The sequence below is a fragment of the Carassius gibelio genome, chromosome A13 (assembly GCF_023724105.1).
Source record: "Carassius gibelio isolate Cgi1373 ecotype wild population from Czech Republic chromosome A13, carGib1.2-hapl.c, whole genome shotgun sequence".
NCBI lineage: Eukaryota > Metazoa > Chordata > Actinopteri > Cypriniformes > Cyprinidae > Carassius > Carassius gibelio.
This window is the reverse complement of record NC_068383.1, coordinates 11,906,403-11,925,435: the sequence shown is the minus strand read 5'-3', so window position 1 is coordinate 11,925,435 and position 19,033 is coordinate 11,906,403. Positions and strand designations below refer to the sequence as shown.

Here is a 19,033-nt window from a genome sequence, read left to right as displayed (position 1 = left end):
TCACACACAGTATGGCTGCTTGGGAGATAAGAGCTCTTTGGTGCTCACTGACTATTTAGTGCCTGTAATCTGCTGTTAGAGACCCTTTACACGCTTTTATTAGTTTATTCAGATCTCATTGTGCCGTATGAACAAGAGTGCAACCAGCTGACTGCTGTAGGGAGTCTACTTAAAGACCATTTGTCACAAAGCACCGCAAATAACAACAAGCAGCTATAATAATAAGTACAATACCAGTCACGGTAGACACTGTTTACCGAATTGTAGTTAAACATTCTACCCCTATGAAACAAAAATATATTGCAGTATATTGGAAAATATCATGTAATATATTAGGCATATATTCTTATATGTATTTATTTTTTCCAATATATTGCAATATATTGAAAGCGGCAATCATTTGTATATTTTGCAATATATTATATAATATATGTATCATCAATATATTATTAAATGTATTCAAATATATAAAATATTAGAAAATAAAAAGGGAAAATAATATATTACAATATATCACAATATATTTTAAGAAATATATTGGTAAATATATTTTCCTTTCGTAAGGGTAGTGCCACTGTTAGTTTGCATGGGGGTTTGTATGGTCTTATTTAGATATTCTTGCAGGTAGTAGCTAGTCTGTTTTGAGTTAACAAAATTCTCAGCTTGCACAAAGCATGATCACTTATTATTTTAGCGGCTAAGGCAGAGTCCAGTGGATTTATTCTGAGCTAGGCGTGCATGGCGTCTAATTGGTTCCCCAGGTTGTCTGTATAGGTAACATCTTGTTTCCATGCTAATGATGCTGTAGTGTGGTTTTACAGCTGCAGAGGGACAGCAGAGGTTACGGGGTCAAGGAAGGCGTGAGGGTGGCAGGGGATCCCCACGCTTGTGTGAGACTAACCCCAGTACAGCGTATACACACCGGAGGTTTTACAGCTGAAACATTTGTGTTATCTGGTGTTAGTTGCACGTGGTGTTTTGTTAACCTGACTTATGACTTGAAATGGCATGAGAGAATCTGGCCATTCTCTCATCTGAATGCACTTTTGGAGACCCCAGCGCGGTCGCTTTATGATTATTTCTAGAATTTAACTCTAGATGCAAAGGCAGATATATGCTCTGTTAGCTACTAGATGGACATATGTCAGTGTTGCCACAAATGTGTTCTTTTATCAGCTTCTGAAAATGATCACACTGTGAGTTACATACTGTATCCAGAGTGAGCATCAAACGCATCAAATCATCCACAAACAATTCAAACGTGCATATGGACCTGACATACTTTGTATGGAAAAACAATTACGACATCCTTTGAAGAGGACTATATAAACACAAGCACTCTCTACATGCCATTTTCTCCTTTCAACTTTGCCTTTCCTTAAAATTCCAGCAAGATTTGCACCTTCTCTGCTTTTTCAATCTGTTCATTCTTGGAGTCTGCCCTCACTCTGCTTCCCTCTCTTTCTGTCCTTCTTGCTTCTGGCTGAGCTCTCCTGCTTGCTTTCCATGTTCATGTTATTTAGTGGCCTAATCTGATGTCCTAATCCCCTTTTCCCTCTGTTCATTTTTGACTATTTATCATCTATGAAGTTGTTTTGTGAATATGGGATGACAACACAGTTCTTTCAAATGTATCCACTGCAGCCGTGTCTACATTTGATTTGGCAATTTAATTATTATTATTCATTTTTATATGTTGATTTGAATGCCTGTAGACATCAGTTAGAATCAAAAGACTCACCATCAAGCCAAAAAAAAAAAACATCTTAATTCTCTTGATTTGATTTAAATGTTTTATATAAAAATGTATAGTATTTATTTTTATAAATATTAATATAAATTATAAACATAGCATATATTAATTTGAGTTAATAATAATTTTATTTTATTCTAAATTATTTTAGATTATTATTATAATAATTGTATATTGTAAATTATTTTATTTAATTATAGTTAAATATATTTGTTTTTAAATAAATTCAATTAATTTATTCTATGTTTATTCCAATATATGTAAATGTTTATAACTGTTTCATTTTGGTGTTCTATAAGTTTGCCCCCAATCTTGGTGTTTGCCCCCAATCTTGGTGTTAGACAGTCCTAGCATCTTTTATTTATGCTAACAACTTGCAGATCAAATTTAGTTTACCTTTGATTAAAAGGCAGCAAACTTTAAAAAGCAGAAAAAAATCTCAACATATCCACATAATCTCAAAATCCATTTTACGTTGGAAATTTCTCACGAAGTGAAACAATCTTTTCTCAGGCGGAAAAAGAACTTTAGTGAGCATGTGTAGTGTAAATGTCATCGTTTTTGCTTATTTGTGCTTTACGTTGTGTTTAAATTGCCCTCTGGTATCCCCTAAAGTAGATATTTTGGTCTCATAAAGCTTTCAAGATTTTTGAAAAGATCTGACACTGCAATGACCTGGATCTGTTATCGACCTTGGTGTTTATAGTCTTAAGAAAACACAGCCATATCTCTTCTTGTATCTTAAGGTTTGTGTATTGTGGACGGTCTGTATTTATCTGTGTATGTTAGACTTTCCAGATATGAGCTGAAGAGTGTGTCAGACAAGACACTATGAGAAGAGGCCTCCAGCGGAAACATGATCCAGCATAAGGGAATCTCTCTCTCTCTCTCTCTCTCTCTCTCTCTCTCTCTCTCTCACCCTGTCATCCTGACCAGAGAAGATTGAGAGACGAGTCAGATTCCCTGTGGGCCACTGAAGTCTCTTTCTTCTTTGCCCCTGCCTTTTCTCTCTCCTTCTCATTCTGCAGTAGTCACCCTCACCCCAACCCTGTCCTCACTTAAAAAGTCAAGTTTTTTAATAGCCCAGCAGAACGGCTGTTAAATGCATTGATGTATGACAGCGAGAGAAAGAGAGGGCGAGATAGACAAACAGAAGGACAGAAAAATAGAGAGCAGGTAATTAGGGCGACATAAGATGGGTGTTAAAAAAGAAAGTTTGATTTGATTGTGAAGAAAGACGAAAAACGAGAGGAAAGGTGTACATATAAAAAAAGTGATATATTAACGAGTGACTTCAGATTAGACAAAATATTTAATAAACAAACACAAAAGGCAAGCGTTCTGGTTCTGCAGAAATAAGTGGAGTTCGTGTGGGCCTGCTTATGTGTTTACAAGACTGTAAATCACATTTCGCTCAAGAGATAGCAACCATGTTACAGTTCAAAGACAAGAGAGCCAAGAGGACAATAAATACCATTCTACCATGATCTTGTGTTCAGATGTTCTCAAGGACATGCCATTTTTTTCAATGCATAGTCTTAACATTTGTTCAAGGTGTATAGAAATATATAGAAAATTATGTTTTGTCAGAGCCAGAGGAAAGTAGAATATGCCATCTCAGCTCATTTATCCATAATACCACAAAATAAACGTTGGCGTCCTATATTCCAATCTTTAACATAAGTCTTGTATACAGCTCTCTGTGTATTAATGTGATAAAAACAAACATGGAAATATGTAATAAATATTTTTGTATTTAAGTTTAAATAGTTTTATATCCCAGTAAACTCTAGCTAAAATAAATGAGCCTACCTCGGTTTTCCACATCAATAAATCGCTAGGACTTCCAGGATCACGTGAACATACACGGTAAATGTATTTCCTCGAGGTGACCGTCAGAGGAAACCTTTCACTATCCGCGTGTAGAGACGTTCGTAAAGTGATTCGTTTGTGTTTAGAACGACCAAGTAGCAGAACGAATACGTTAGCGTTAACTTCTCAGAGTGCCTTTGAAGAGCGTGGAAATAACGTTTGGAATTTGCGCCCAGTCGCCATTAGCAACAGTCGGTAGAACTAATGCGGAGTTCACGTCATGCGGCTGCTACCGTGGGCTCGAGATGACAACATGTGACTTTCTATTTTGGAGCTGTTCAGGCATGAGACTGGGAATATAATTATGCGTTTCTATAGCATCACAATCAAAAGCCTAAACGAATCTGCAGTGGCCAGGTGGTACCTGTAAGAGCTCTCAGAATAGACGAATCTTGCAAGCTGTAATCACAAGAACATGAACGCTTTTTACATGTCGAAACCTCGAAATTACAGCAATTTCTTTGTCAGATAGCCTATGTCATTCATAACTATTTGCATCGTTGAAAGCAACATACGATTCGCGAACAAATGACTCTTATGAACCGGTTCTTTTTAATGAATCAGTCCAAAAAGTTTCACGAAACTCTCGAACTCTCTCGTGAGTTACCGTTGTCTAAATTGGACTAACTCAGCGAATCTTTTAGATGTTTTTGGCGACCGATTCGAAATGAACTGGTAATCTTTTTCAAATTGTTAAAATATTTGACAAAATGTATTGGTTGTCATTGATTGGAGCTACAGTTTCATTAAATGAAATAGAGTCAAATTCATTTGATATGATATACAGATATGATTAGTATCATTTGTAATTTTTCAATGTGTATGTAGTCTGCTTATTAAACATTTAAGAAGAATGTATGCTTAAAAATGTTACTGAGGTTTGTCCATCTCTCCCTTTCAGCATTCCTTGATGCCATTTTAATTGAGGGATTCCACCAAGAATCCTGTTTGTGGTCAACAACTGATTGCTGGTCCAAAACCATTCTGTAGCTGTCCTCTGGAATAAAACCCCGGAAAAAGCTAAGGAACTGAAATCCCAGACATCATGACCATGTTTCCTCCCGGATGTCCACGAGCACAGTTGTCAGCCCCTTCAACGGATCTTACGGACAAACTCGGCAAACCACACAGGCAGGCCACACAGTCATTCTGCATTCAAAACTTACACAGTTCCTCTGTTTCATTGTGCTGAACTTTATTATGTGGTATATGGTGGCAGCTTTAACAATACAACAACAAAAACACTGATTTAGTATACACTCAGTCTCGAACGTCTATGCTCAAAAAGTCTGCTCTACACTTTAATTGTTGGGTCCAAACATATTTCTAACCTGGTTTCTAACCAAACTTGTAGAAAAGTCAGAGAGCAACACATTTGTGATTTTAATCAATGAAATACCTCCAGCACTACCTCATATTTGACATATTTAAAATACATTTGGAAAAGTGAAAAACTTCCGTCACTCTGTGGCTTTAAATCCACGCAAGGCTCTGTGATGGCATTTGCCAGTCAGCCAGGAACAATTTCCCACACTATTATCCCTCTAAACCTGAACAGCCTTCCTGAATCCTCGCCCTCCCATGGCAGCTTGTGTCTTTTTATGTCTAGCTTAAGCCTGAGCAGTTATGCCACCGTGAATTTAGCCATTTCAGACATTCAGTCACTTCTCTCAGCTAATATAGAGACATGAGTGACCCGCCAGTGCTTTTATAGACTCAATGTCCTGTGTGTGCGCTCTGATCATGTATTGTATTAGCAGAACGAAGATGTAAAAAGCAGGGGGAATGGATGGTAGATGGAGAACATGAATGTGCTGGGAGCAGGGCAAAGCTTGGAATGAGTCCAACGTAACTTTCGCACAAGTGGAGGCCAGACACCATCACCAGGCGTGTGAAAAATAATGAAACAGTAACATAAAAAGCACAGCTTTGCTCTGCATGCCTGTGATCAAAGCAGCAAGATCACAGAATTAGGTTATGAAAGCAGTTAAATTCGATAACTGATGTGATTACCTTAAAATATGAAAATTAGTCATTAATTACTCACCCTCATTTCATACCAAACCCATAAAACCTTTGTTCATCTACAGAACACTAATTATTTTTTTATTAAATCTTTCTAACCCTGTATAGACAGTAACGCAACTACCACTTTCAAGGCCCAGAAAGGTAATGAGGACATTGTTAAATTAGAATTTTCATTTTTGTTAAATTAGAATTTTCATTTTTGGGTGAAATATCCCTTTAAACTGTCAAACAAAAGTGAAATGGTTGATGTGCGTTTTACAAACAGAACTGCAGTCAATGCCATTAACTGTTTCTGAACAAGTTTAAAATGGCATTTGTGATGTCACGAAAACAATTTTCGAATAAAGCAGTTTCCTATCTCATAGGTTTGAGAGAATCAAAAGTACAACATTTATGTGATGATACTGGTCTGATTATTTTTTCCCTGAGTGAATTATTCTCTCACATGACTCAAGGTGAAGGCATTTTTATGTATATGTAGGAATATATTTATTTATTTATTTATTTATTATTTCTTTTAAGAAAAGTAAATACTTAGCAAGAATGCAAAACCTTTTCTTTTGAACTTTCTATTCAAGAAAGAATCCTGAAAAAAAAGTATCATGGATTCCACCAAAATACTAATCAGCAGAGATGTTTTCAATAAGAAATGTTTCTTGAGCATCAAATCAGCATAATTTAATGATTTCTGAGGGTTCATATGACACCCAAGACTGGGTTGCTGAAAACTCAGCTTTGCCATCACAGGAATAAAGAGAGATGCTTAGCACTTGTTGGCCCTTTTGCCTTCTGTCTGCGGTCCAGCTCACCCCTAAACCATCTCGATTGGGTTCAGGTCCGGTGACTGTGGAGGGCAGGTCATCTGGCGCAGCACCCCATCACTCTCCTTCTTGGTCAAATAGCCCTTGATGCCTTCAGTGTGACTCTACCATTTTTATAGTCATGAAAATAAAGAAAACTCTTTGAATGAGAAGGTGTGTCCAAACTTTTGGTCTGTACTGAAATAGATATTAAAATATATTAAAATAGTAATATAAATTGTAATATTTCACAGTATTGCTGTTTACTGTATTTTTAATTCGAATAAATGCAGCCTTGGTGAGGATAAGATACTTTTTTTATATAAACATTATAAAATATTACTTACCCTGAAAAATATGCAGTATCTTTTCTACATTTATAATCTGGGAGTCCAGTCTGCATGTGTGTGGTGTGCCTAGTGACAACCTAAACCTGTTTTTTGGATGACTGTTGACCTTCACCTCTCTACCAACCCAGGCTCTTAAACATGGCGTGACGATGCTCTTTAAGCTACCACCCAGGAACCAACGCTGCCTGCAGCTCAACCTGGTTGATGGATCTGAGTGCAGCCGCCAACCTCCAATCACCCCAGACACGAGCCCCAGGACCCTATACCACCCCAAGGTACAGCTCTGTCACGCACACACAAGATATTTAAAGTGACATGCAAAGGAAAAGAAGTCATCTGTGAAATTCAAATGGTAAAATGTTACTGTGCTCAATCTAGGCAGCAGATCAGACCTGATGAGCCTCGATACAAACAGTTGGCGCACAATCAGTAATGAGTGGGCAGAATGCTGGATACTGATACCATATTTTTCAGCATGTCCATATGGAATATATGTTACTAAAATATTTAAATGAGAAAAGGTCAATCCCAGCAGGACTGTGAAACAACCACAGACTGTAAGTATTGGAATAAACTGCTGTAGTATTTGCAGGTAGACTTTCATAAACAATTGCCAGTGAAATTCTTTCCTCCAAATGGATATTTATTCAAAGAAGGTATTTCAAAATATATTAAAGCAGAAAACAGTTATTTAAAATTGCAATATATATATACACACACATACACGCATAAATATATTTATAATATTACCAATAAATATGTAAATGAAATTGCGTGTGTACATGGAATATCATGGAGTTGAATACTACAGAACTGTTTCTGTTAAAGGGGTCATATAATGTGATTTAAGTTTTTCCTTTCTCTTTGGAGTTTAACTCTAAACTCTTGGTGCATTAAGAAGATCTGTAAAATTTCAAAGACTAAAGTCTCAAATCCAAAAAGATATTCTTTATCAAAGTTAAGACTGCCACACTCCCCTAAAACGGCTCATTTAAACACGCCCCACATGTCTACATCATAATCATCATAATTGCATAATGCCGCCCAAATGTTCACGCAAATAAAGAAGGCACGGTTTCAGTAACCGCAGTTAGTGTTGAAGCAGCAATGTCAGGGAGATGCTGTGTGTATCTAGGCAAAAGGAAAAGCACTTTATTCGGCCTTCCAAAAGTAGATGCTTTTACTTACAACAGAACAGCAATGCATTTTATGGACGACCGTTTCGTGAACCTAGGAGAGGAGGTAATTCTGACTTCGCTATGACAACCTGATGTTTCTTAATGAGCTACTGTAAGTATATTTTGTTATTAGTTTAATATGTGTGTGTGTGTGTGTGTGTGTGTGTGGACGCGCTGTGAGAGAGAGAAAGAGACAGGGTCCCACAGTGGATTCAGCTGTCTTAACGTCCACGGCTTGTGTACTCCTAACAGAAATGAGCTTCATCACTGTGTCTGTCACATGACTCTGTTCTTCTTTCAGGGTTGAACTGATGGTAAAACTAAGGACATTATTAACTGTCTTTTCATTTATTTTTATTTATTTGAAAGATGAAGCTTGCAATTATGGAAAGGGGCATTACATTTCTGACAAATGCTTGCGGTGTTCGGCCAATCAGAATGCACTGGTTCAGTTGGCCAATCAGAGATGACTGCTCTTGTCAGAAGGAGGGACTTTGTAGAAAACGACAACTTTGAGAGAGGTGGGGCATAGAAGACCTACAATATTGTACAGTATTTGAAAAATAATGTTTTTTTTGTTTTTTTTTTACATTAGAGCATGTCAAAATATTCTGTTACACCAAATACACAAAATAATGATCTTTAAAAAGCATCATATGACCCCTTTAAAAATAAAAACACACCCTACAGGGTATCTTTGACCCTTTTTGCATTCTAGTGGTTGGCAGCTTTGGTTGAGTTCTAATTCTATGTGATTTCTCAATCAATCATATCACGTATTATAGACTTCACCTCCCTTTTCAGCTGGACTGTTTTAAGAAAATTCATGGTGGTACGATAAGATAATGAGCTATTAATATATGCCAGGGTGGGGGGTACATTTGCGTATTTGAGCTTTAACCCACCTTGTGTGGTTCGACCACGCCGACACAAATGCAAACATATGTGACGGTCTGTGTCACATGCGATCCCGATGACTTTAGTCTTTGGAGGTCATTAGCTGGTGTTGGACCAATTACATTCTTTGCATACTGAACTAATCTGGGGCTCTGCTGTCGAGGTTCCTCACCATTAGTGTGTTTGCTTATCCATTTCCTTCCCTCCCTCCAATTAACATGTCCCTCACTCTGGGTTTGTTCTGCCGGTGTGTGTTGCTGTGACGCCTGTCCATCACCCTGAGTCCCTCTGAAAGGACACTTTAAAAGTGAGAACAATGCTGCCACCTCTCAATCACCGCTGAGTGGTATTGGTACTCAAATGAGTGTTCTTCCCTGGGGTGTGTTTTGTCTTGCTGGGTCTCTCGGTCTGCTCTGTGATGAATCTTAACTGTAAACAGGGCTGTCATGCGTTACCATGGCGAGGGCTGAGGCGAGACAGGTGTCATCAGTGACGTGGTTGAAAGCAGGGCGGATTAACAAGCACAGGATTCCAGTAGAGGGGAGTCCACCACTCTGCCCCTCCTGCGCTCTTCTCTGAGCCCTCTGGAAGAGCCATCAGGCCCCAGAGGCACCCAGCAGGTAGCCTACTCCCTGCAGCCAGGCACAGGGCCTGCCTGCCCTCCTCTTAACCCCAGGAGCATCGACAGCCATCCCAACCACCACAGGGATCCTCTGGCCCAGCCCCCTTGCTCTCCTCTTTCTCTCCTCTCTGCTTTTTCTTTCCCTCCTTCTTTGACTTTTTATCGTTTGTTTCTTTTTGTCTTCACTAAAGCTCTGACACCTTTCAGACCCCCAGTGCTCTCATTTTCTCTCTCTCTCATTTAAAAAGTACTTTATCAGCATGACTGTATTTACAAGTTATGACAAGAAATTTCAATGTACAATATAACAATAAAAAAATAACAACAAAAACATATTAAAATAAGGTGCTAAGTAATTAATAAAAATACGATTAAAAATAAAATAGATACATTTCATTGTATGGATGGGGGGAAAAAAACATTGAGAAAGTTCTCAAAACATCTTATTTTATATTCCACAGAGTGAAGAAAGTCATGCAAGTCTGGAACAACATAAGGATGAGTAATGATGATAAAATTGTCATTTTAGTGTGAATGATCTCTTTAAGCTATATTTCTTTTTACTTATTTTTCTGTTCTTAATATACTTTTAATGAATGGAAATACACAAGTAACAATGACAGAAAAAAAGTACAACTGCCATTAGGTCTGAAAAAATGTTGGATATTCCAGTAATTCCACTCTGGCACCTTGCCCACATCAGACATGGTTGTCAACACTTCAGGAGAGCTATGTGCTTTCCAGGAGTGCCATTCCACCCTCCACATATCTGCCTCTCTCTCTTTCTTTCTCTCTCTCTCTCTTTACAAATCCAATCCATCAAAATCGTTTAAAAATGCCATTCCATTGAATTTTTAAAACTATCTACCAAATTGTCGGCAGAAGCATTGCATTAGGGATAATTAAATCCAATTTAGAATGAATTGGCTTCATCTTGTGCTGGTTTAATAATGATTACTGCATTGAAAGTCTCAAATGAAATCCATGCAAGACTTAAGAGAGAAATTAGATATTTATTGTAAATCCTTCTGCAAAAATGCAATCTTTTTTTCCCTTAAGCTCTGTTTTTGTATATTCAGGTGTTTATGTTGTTGTGCAGGTTGACAGCAGCTCATCTGCAGACTAGTCATCCTGGAGTTGATTAGGCAATGAGCAACAGACAGTTAGACACAAAGTTAACCAGGAGCCCAGCTCTGCCTCAGGCCATGCTGAAGCACGCAGCCATGGAATGAGATGGTTGACTTTTCAGTGCTCCATTAATATCGGTCCACTTGAACACCTAGCCCAATGTGTACAAAAAAGAAAGAACTAAAACTTGTCATGTCAACAGCTCATCACAAAATGGACACACACGTATGACATAAGGCTATATTTTACTAATAAAACATTAGAGCTTATCAATAAAATGCATTTTTATGGAACAACATTTTGCAGTTTGTCTGTTTTTAGTAATGATATAATTATATTTATAATATTAATATAATTTATATAAATATGATTAAAAACCCTTATTGAATATCATCAGTCATGTAGAATTGGGGAGAGCAGTGTGTTGTAATATTTTGTTTCAACATCTGTAACTCAAACCTTCATAGGTCTACAATGTTCCCATATTTATCTGCTACAGTTGTTTTAGAAATCCACTATTAATCTCTGAACTGTTGGAATTAAGTACAAATTATATATAAAGAGTGTCGTTGTGTGTGTATATATACGCGTGTGTGTGTGTTGTACCTTACACATGCAACAGTTCTGAGTGGTGCCCTCCTGTGGAACAAACTATTGTTGCATGGGACATTCCACAGCTCGTGTTCCTCAAATGAGTGCTTATAGAGTTTATCGTTGTCCATTTAGTATTCCCATAAAGAGAATGTGCTTGTGGTGATAGTGCGCACAAACATAAATATGAACTCTGTATATCTAGGTCTAATATCATCCCATCTGTTGGTGATTATTTTAATTAATTGCTAATCAAATACGTTTCACTTGTAGTTTTAGACCTTTTCATCGTCAACATTTCATTTGACGGGCGTGGGCTATAAGGTATTTAACTATTTAAAAACCTGCGAAAAGGGGGGGGCCTGTCTTGAGTGATGGTGGGCCATCAGAATTTACTCTGATGTCTGTTTTTGAAAAGTAACATAATGGAGGGTGGGGCTGATTTATTTTGACGTTTAATTAGTCCAGATTAGAAATAGATTTTATTATTTTTATTTTCTTGACTAAATGCTGCCTTGTAATATTTTCGCACATCTTTTTATTAATTATTATTTGAAGCCTATATTTAGGCTAGTTAACATTAAATTTATTTAAATAGCATTTCTGAAAAGTTGTAATTTAGTATCATGCGTGATTTGGTACTTTTATATGTAACATGAAATAACATATCAGTATGTCATTTAATGACTGATTCTTACAGACTTTTATGAGAGTTTAAACAGCATTGCCAGTGCTTGACCAGAAATCCCATTTCACACAGGTGTTATCCTTCTGATGATATAGGGATTTTTGTTTTGAGAAGAAGAAAAAAAAGCTAATCGTCTGTAATCCTTTTAATATGTCTCTCACTTTCCTTCTGCAATACACAAGTCAGCGGCAAACCAGTTCTGCGGTCTGCTGCGTTGCACAATAGCCTCGGTTTCAGTTTTGAAATCAGAATAAACTGATTTTACCCACTTGATGTTTGATTATTATAGGTTTGGATGAGCATATATATTTTTATTATCATTTTTATTATTACTATGTTTTATTTTATTTTTATTTCCTGTCCAATAAAGTCCTAAATGAATTATTCTAATTAATTTGACATTTTATTATTAACCGAGCATATGAATGCGCGCTCCTCTAAACTCCTCCGATTGTTTATGGACTCAGGTGAAGGCATATTTAAAAAAAAAAAAATGGCTCGAGGTGGGGGTTTGGGTGAGACCCCCCTGCTTTTGTTCTATTGAAAAGGGGGCTTGTTCCTCCAGGACCAACCCTACCATTTTAACCAGGGGTGTCAGTGCGAGCGGGGTTGACATTGGAGACTGACTGGCAATAAGAGAAGAGGAGGGGATAAGAGAGTTCAGCAGCACTGCTTCTTGAAGAAAGCTCATCAGATGCACTGTTCTGCCTCTTCTGTCTGACATTCACGCAGGAGTCAGACTGAATCAAACGCCAAAGGATCTATTTCTGCTGCGCTCATCATCTTCATGGAGCACGGGACTTGATCTGTATGATTAGGTGCATTAGAAGCTCTTTCGCTAAAACTTGAAAAGTAAATCGTTTACATGCTGTGAGTTATGCGTTAAGTGCACTTATTTGACGTTCTCGTGTTTATGAAGGAAATCCAGTTAGTGCTGATATTTGTCACTCGTGTCAGTCTGAAAATAACGTCCTGGACATATTTGTTCTGCTTCTGATCAGCAGATCTAGTAATTTGCCAGTTGATCTTTTCATCATATGTTGCGAGTCACAGTTTGGATAACAACGCAGGACTTTATACGTTTCAACTGGAAAACCTGATTTTTGTTTTTAAAACTTCTGCAAATTACACTCTTTTTTCTGTGAGGCCCTTCCAATCCAGCAACATGAGACTCATTCCATCACGACTGAGTTATCTGTAAGTATATTTCCTTCATTATTTCTTTTCACACGTTCACAGCTTCGCTTTCCAAAGTCTAATGTGAGATTTTCTCTTTTGCAGATTTCTTCACCTCTTTGCGTTTTGCTACTATGCTCAGGTATGTGCAACATCTTTTAATATGCTTATTTCCTGTTATTTTAATTTACCTATACATATTGTTAGATAAACTACATATATTGTTAAAGAAAAACACAATTACTCTAATATATTAATCCCATACTTAGATACTTTATTAGAGCTAGAGGATGCGTAAACACGCGCTCCTAAATTAAGATTAGTATACAGTTGTTTTGAATAGAAATGCACGTATAGCCGTTAAATTAAAAGGCAGTAAAAGAGCGATGGGAAAGGATGTTCTTATCAGATGGGTATCACAGTGGGCGCTGTAACCTGGCAGGTAACACTAACATTCTGGCACAGGCGCGTGGGCATGAGCGCGTGAAGTATGCCAGCTTTGAGTCAATGATAAAACATGTCGTGGGACCATAACAACATAAAGTGCTCAACTTCGGCGTATAGGACAGTTTGGCTTGAAATGTAATTAATTTTAAGCCACAAACGACACTTTTCTTAACAGCGCATTTTGTTTTCTAAAATCCAAAATGTAAAAATTAAGTGAATACGTTACGGATACCTTTTTCTAATTTCGATTGCATTAGGACTATTTTAAATCATCACATTGGAGCGCGGTGTAATTTATAGGCTACTATGAACGAATGATGAAGCAATTTGTGCAGGTATTGATTATATGGGATTTAATTTCTGACAGGTAACCATTCAGTCCTCGCCTAATTTTACACAGCATGTGAGTGAGCAAAGTAAGGTGACGGACCGGGTCAGCCGTAGACTAATCCGGACCTACCAGCTTTACAGTCGAACCAGTGGCAAACACGTGCAAGTTCTGGCCAACAAGAAAATCAACGCCATGGCCGAGGATGGTGACTCTCATGGTAAGACCATCCTCCTTATTTGTCTCGCATCAAATCATAAAGTCTCTTTATTCAAGCCATGAAACCTTTTGTGATGCTTTGGCGTTGTGAGGAATTATTTTAAATTCATTTTGCATGCAAATATTTTGTGAAATACATTGAAGAACACAAGTTGTTCTTTTTAGCCGCATTGGGGTCTCGGCTATATGGTTCTTCAGAGATCAAAAAGCTTTTTCATTGTTGGTTCTTACAAATCACAGTGTATCCAAAGTCCCACTACACCTGTTTTCTGAAAAACTAGATAACAAAACGGATTACTCTTATTTTGTGGATCTCTGTGGTACACTGCAGTTTAATTGTTGGGCACCTTGTGAGTTGGTGAAGTTAAAAAAGCAGTAGAGTGCAAAAAATGTGAAATGTATTCTAGATTGTTGAAGGTGAGTCTCTAGAGAGACGTGCGGGTCTGGAAGAGCCATTAGAACTCATCTTACTTCAACCTTCTGAACATTTCCTGAAGAAAGTTCCCCTCCTCTCCTGACCAGCTCAGGATGAAAATATGTCTAGCCGAATTCTAACCCTAATGTTTGCTTTATGGTCATTCTGTCCTGATGAGAGATCTCATAGAACCTAAATACCCTATCTAACTGCTTTAAGTATTTCAAGGATCAGTTTTATGATTAATGTGTATCTTTGGTTTTCTGAAATAATACATCAGTGATAAAGTGTTCTGTTTGTATAATATGATAATTTATACAATCATAAGTTTGGATAAAATATTGTGTAAGCTCCTCACAAAAAAATGTCAAATACATAAACATGAACAAAATAAAAACATTTCACCTGCATATTTGTTACTTTATCTAAATCAGATCTGTATTATTTGTATGTCTTACTTGCATGTTTTTGCCACATTCAAACCCAGTAATTACCAGCTCTGTTGTGGTATTTTTGGAAGCCTGGCTCTAGCTCTGCATGGTTTTGGTGACATCCATGTCACCTGAGCATGTTGTAGAGACAGCAGGGCTGTTAGTTCGGGCCAGTGCCTGGCTCTGGGCTTGTGGTTGGGCTCTTCACCAGCAGGTTATCTGACCCCCTCCATTTGAACCGTAGCTCTTTACAATCACTCAGAGTACAGGGGCTGAATCAGAGAATAGCTGCAAGTGCTAAATCTTGGCATGGAGGATATATATCATGGAAAGTCAGCTTCCCTGCAGTCACTGCCCTGATTTTCTTGTAATATGTTTTCTTATAATAAATTTCATAATTAGTTTTAAATTGATTATTATTTGTATTTATTATTATAAAAAAAATAAAATAAATGGTGCATATTACTGAAATATTTCAGAGGTTTTTTGTTTGTTTGTTTGCTTTTTGTAACATGGATGATATAATCATTCAGATATTGTTTATGTACTTACATAAAAGGTAAAACGTCGAGAGTCCTGCCAGGGAGCATTTGGTTCCTTCCAGAAGAATTGAAGTGCACATGTTTTTATCATTCTGCTGGAATTTAAGCTTACAAAAATCCTAAAAGTAGTCCCTTTAGATTTCACCTGTTTATGCCGGTATATCTCTGTGTGCATATGTGCATGTGTGTTTACTCGTGAAATGTTCCTATTGATTGACTGATGGTAATTTAGATTTTCCAAATCACAACATCTAATAATAATAATAATAAAAAACGTCTTTTTTTTTTTCTTCCAGCCAAGCTCATAGTGGAGACGGATACATTTGGGAGTCGAGTTCGAATTAAAGGAGCTGAAACGGGATTCTACATCTGCATGAACAGGAGAGGGAAACTGATTGGCAAGGTATGAAAAAAAAGTCATTATATAATCATTCTATAACTGATAATAGTGCTCAGTTTACATAATCTGTAACACAAACACAGCATATGTATCTGTCATTTTTCTGTCCAGATTGAAAGGTTTTTGATGAATGAGAATAAGAAGAGAAAGTGAGCGATATACCAGATAAATCAGAAATTCAGAAACATCACTCATATAGTCATGTAGTAGTTTTAACATTCAATTGCTTGTGGACGTCCCTGATTTTATGATTATTAAGGAGATTGTTCAAAAAATCAAACAAAGAGTTTTGTCTTTTCTGTTAGTGGGCACCAGAGAATTTCTGGTTGCAGTACCGGTAGGTAAAATGGAGTGTGAAGAATGGGATCTATCTTCCTTTTTTTAGCTGGCTACTCTTGTTCCAATGTGGATTTGTGCCTTCTCCTTGCTGTGAATGGTAATAAAGTGGGATGGAGGTTCGGCCCCCACCTCCCAGCACCCTGCCAGGTGGACCATCTGCTTGGCACCCCTGATCTTATGCTATCTGACATATTGGCCGCCCAACGACAGCCTGCATGAGAGAGGGTTTTTTCTGTTGTAGCTTTTTATTGGTTAATATGCAAGCATTTTGGATTTGAGAATTTAAACAGGCCATTTTGTTAAGAGGCTGGGGAAAGGTTTGGCTCCTTACCCCATTTGCATTTACTGGCCGGATAATGTTTTAAGGCCCTGTTGTTATGAACGTAAAATGATGCAGTGCATCTATAAGAGGAAAAAACTAAACTATATAGCGTTTCTGTTGTTCAATGCCTTGAAGAAACGTAAATATTACAGTAATAGATTCTGAACTCAACACTGTAAGGTTTCTGTCTTCATAATGAACACATTTTATAAAAATTTTTGAGGAAAAAATCCGCACTGGTGTTTACTGAAAGGGGAAAGTCATTGGCTTCTGCTGTCATTTCTTTCTCTTGATCTTGGATCGTAATGACTTAAGCATATGCTGTGTGCGTGTGGGGAAGCCCTATGTAAACTGGAGCAGACCTTTTCCGAAATACTTTTAGATAAGCTTCATATTTCTAACTTAAGCTAAAATTTTGTCTTTATCTTGTCCTCACAGAGAAACGGTCAGGGGAAAGACTGCATTTTCTCAGAGATAGTCTTGGAGAACAATTACACTGCTCTACAGAATGTGAAGTATGAAGGCTGGTACATGGCCTTCACACGCAAAGGCAGACCCCGCAAGGGCTCCAAAACCAGGCAACATCAGCGGGAAGTCCACTTCATGAAGAGGCTGCCCAAAGGACACCAAATCGCAGAGCACAGACCCTTTGATTTCATCAACTACCCTTTCAACAGACGGACTAAACGCACCCGCTCCTCAGGAGAGCGTTGAAGAGTGAAGCCGGAGAAAAGGAGAGGACAGAGAGCGAGAGACTTTCTCAAACCGTGAACAGACTCCTCTCATTGACTCCTGCAAACATTTTTTTGTACTGAGCAACAATATACCTAACCTTTTAGATTTCTATGAATTTCCAGAAATAACAAAAAAAAAGAGAGAAAAAAAGAGAGAAAAAAAAGAGATCTATTTTTGTACCCCTGACTTTTAGTACTGACTTGTGTAAGAGTATAGAAAAGCGAAGCACGGGACGTGTAAGTGCTGACATTTTAGTTCATCCGTCTGTCCTCTCTTGTTCTGCTATGGTTTCATTTTGATTTTGATGGTTTTAGAGTCATTTATAACTCGTATTGCTGCTCAAGGGGACTTGAAGGGCCTGAGAGAATGCACTGACAACACTAGGCTGTATTCGGTTACACAGGCAGCCGGGGCACCTCTCGACCACCCAGCGATAAGATACCCAGCTCATCTCTCAGTAACCTCTCTGGGTCTTGATTCTGGAACTCTCTGGAGATAAACACGGTTAAAGCAAACCGAGCTTTAAATACATATTTAAATGTGGCAGCTACATTTTGATTATCGCAGGTTTCCTACTGTGGTTTGAACCGTAAATTCCGAGGTGTATAAATGTATTGTATGGACTGTAGGAAAAGGTTCTGTTCTTTGTTGCATTTTGTTTGTCTGTTTTTTTTATACAAATATAAATATATTTTTATTTGAGGATGTGTAAAATTATTTTAATGATGGAAATATTTATTTAAAAACCTGTAATAAATTTACCTTAGGATACTAACGTCTTTTGTCTAATATGTTCTGTTTTAATATGCAATTTTCCAAAAAATGAAATAATAATAATTTGTTCTGTGGAACATTATATATATATATTTTTAAATATCTTTTTTGTTTTCCACAGAAGAAATACAGTAATTTCAGGATTGAAATTACATGTTGGTGAGTAAATAATAGCGTCATTTCATTTTTGGGTGAACTATCCCTTTAAAAAACATGACATATGTGTATAAAAGGCATCTATACATAGTTTAAAATTGCAAACAGGTCTTTTCCAGAAGCATTTTAGATGTTTCAATGGACTCGTCCATAGAAAATTAGGCCAGTTTGGTCTTTGTATGAAACAACTTGTCATTATGCAATAGCATCATAATAAATACCACCATTGTTTGCATAACCCTTCTGGTTAGAGACCAGTACAGAGTGAGATGGAGATACTGGGTCTCTCCCCCCAGAATGTTTGGAATGGCACAGCTCAGGTCAACAGCTCAGTAGGACTGTCTCTCCAGGGGGGCTACCCTGTTTGGTCTCTCCTCTGGTTGAACCGGACACACTACAGCTCCCTGGCCCGGTCTCCTCACCCTTGCTCAGGTGTTTTTGTTTAATCTCAGACCTTTAACTCCCTGTAGCTTAATCTGATTGGAGGGGTATCTGTTTTGTCCGAGCAGGGGTGCTATGTGTGTTTGCAGACAGGGTTCCAAGGAGCCGAAAGCCAAGATCAGAGGGCACTGTGTAGTGAGAAACCGAGAACCGGGGGTCTGTGGAGTGAGATCACTATCATGTTCTTGTCTGTGATGAGGAGGATTATTAATGACTCCTCTCTGCCTGAGATATGCATTACTGCAGTTATAATCCTTTGTAAATTACGATCAGAGGGGAGAAAAAAAGACATTTTCCAATCCCTTTTAATCAAATTAATTGCATCTTAAAATTCTAACCCATTCAGCCAAAAATTATCCTCTAATTAGCGTTGGCTTGACACATCTCACGCATCATTGAAA

The 19,033-nt window shown here is 37.6% G+C and overlaps 1 protein-coding gene across 2 annotated transcripts; it reads left to right on the top strand.

The window, feature by feature from the left end:
* The first annotated feature begins 12,208 nt into the window (after nt 1-12,208).
* On the top strand, nt 12,209-18,032 carry fgf8a (fibroblast growth factor 8a). Of its 2 annotated transcripts, none has more exons than XM_052613888.1 (5): nt 12,209-13,104; nt 13,189-13,225; nt 13,931-14,078; nt 15,762-15,868; nt 16,965-18,032. In XM_052613888.1, the coding sequence occupies exons 1-5, from the start codon at nt 13,073-13,075 to the stop codon at nt 17,238-17,240; spliced, it is 600 nt and encodes a 199-aa protein (XP_052469848.1). In that variant the 5' UTR covers nt 12,209-13,072; the 3' UTR covers nt 17,241-18,032. The 2 variants fall into 2 exon arrangements, with proteins under 2 accessions (XP_052469848.1, XP_052469847.1); XM_052613887.1 differs by having other exon boundaries at nt 12,231-13,104; nt 13,898-14,078.
* Nucleotides 18,033-19,033: the final 1,001 nt, after the last annotated feature.

Excerpts from the sequence above, each read along its gene's own strand:
- fgf8a (XM_052613887.1), top strand. The coding sequence starts at position 13,073 with ATGAGACTCATTCCATCACGACTGAGTTATCT. Across the intron at positions 14,079-15,761 it reads CGAGGATGGTGACTCTCATG|CCAAGCTCATAGTGGAGACG; the intron begins GTAAGACCATCC and ends TTTTTCTTCCAG. Across the intron at positions 15,869-16,964 it reads GAGGGAAACTGATTGGCAAG|AGAAACGGTCAGGGGAAAGA; the intron begins GTATGAAAAAAA and ends TTGTCCTCACAG.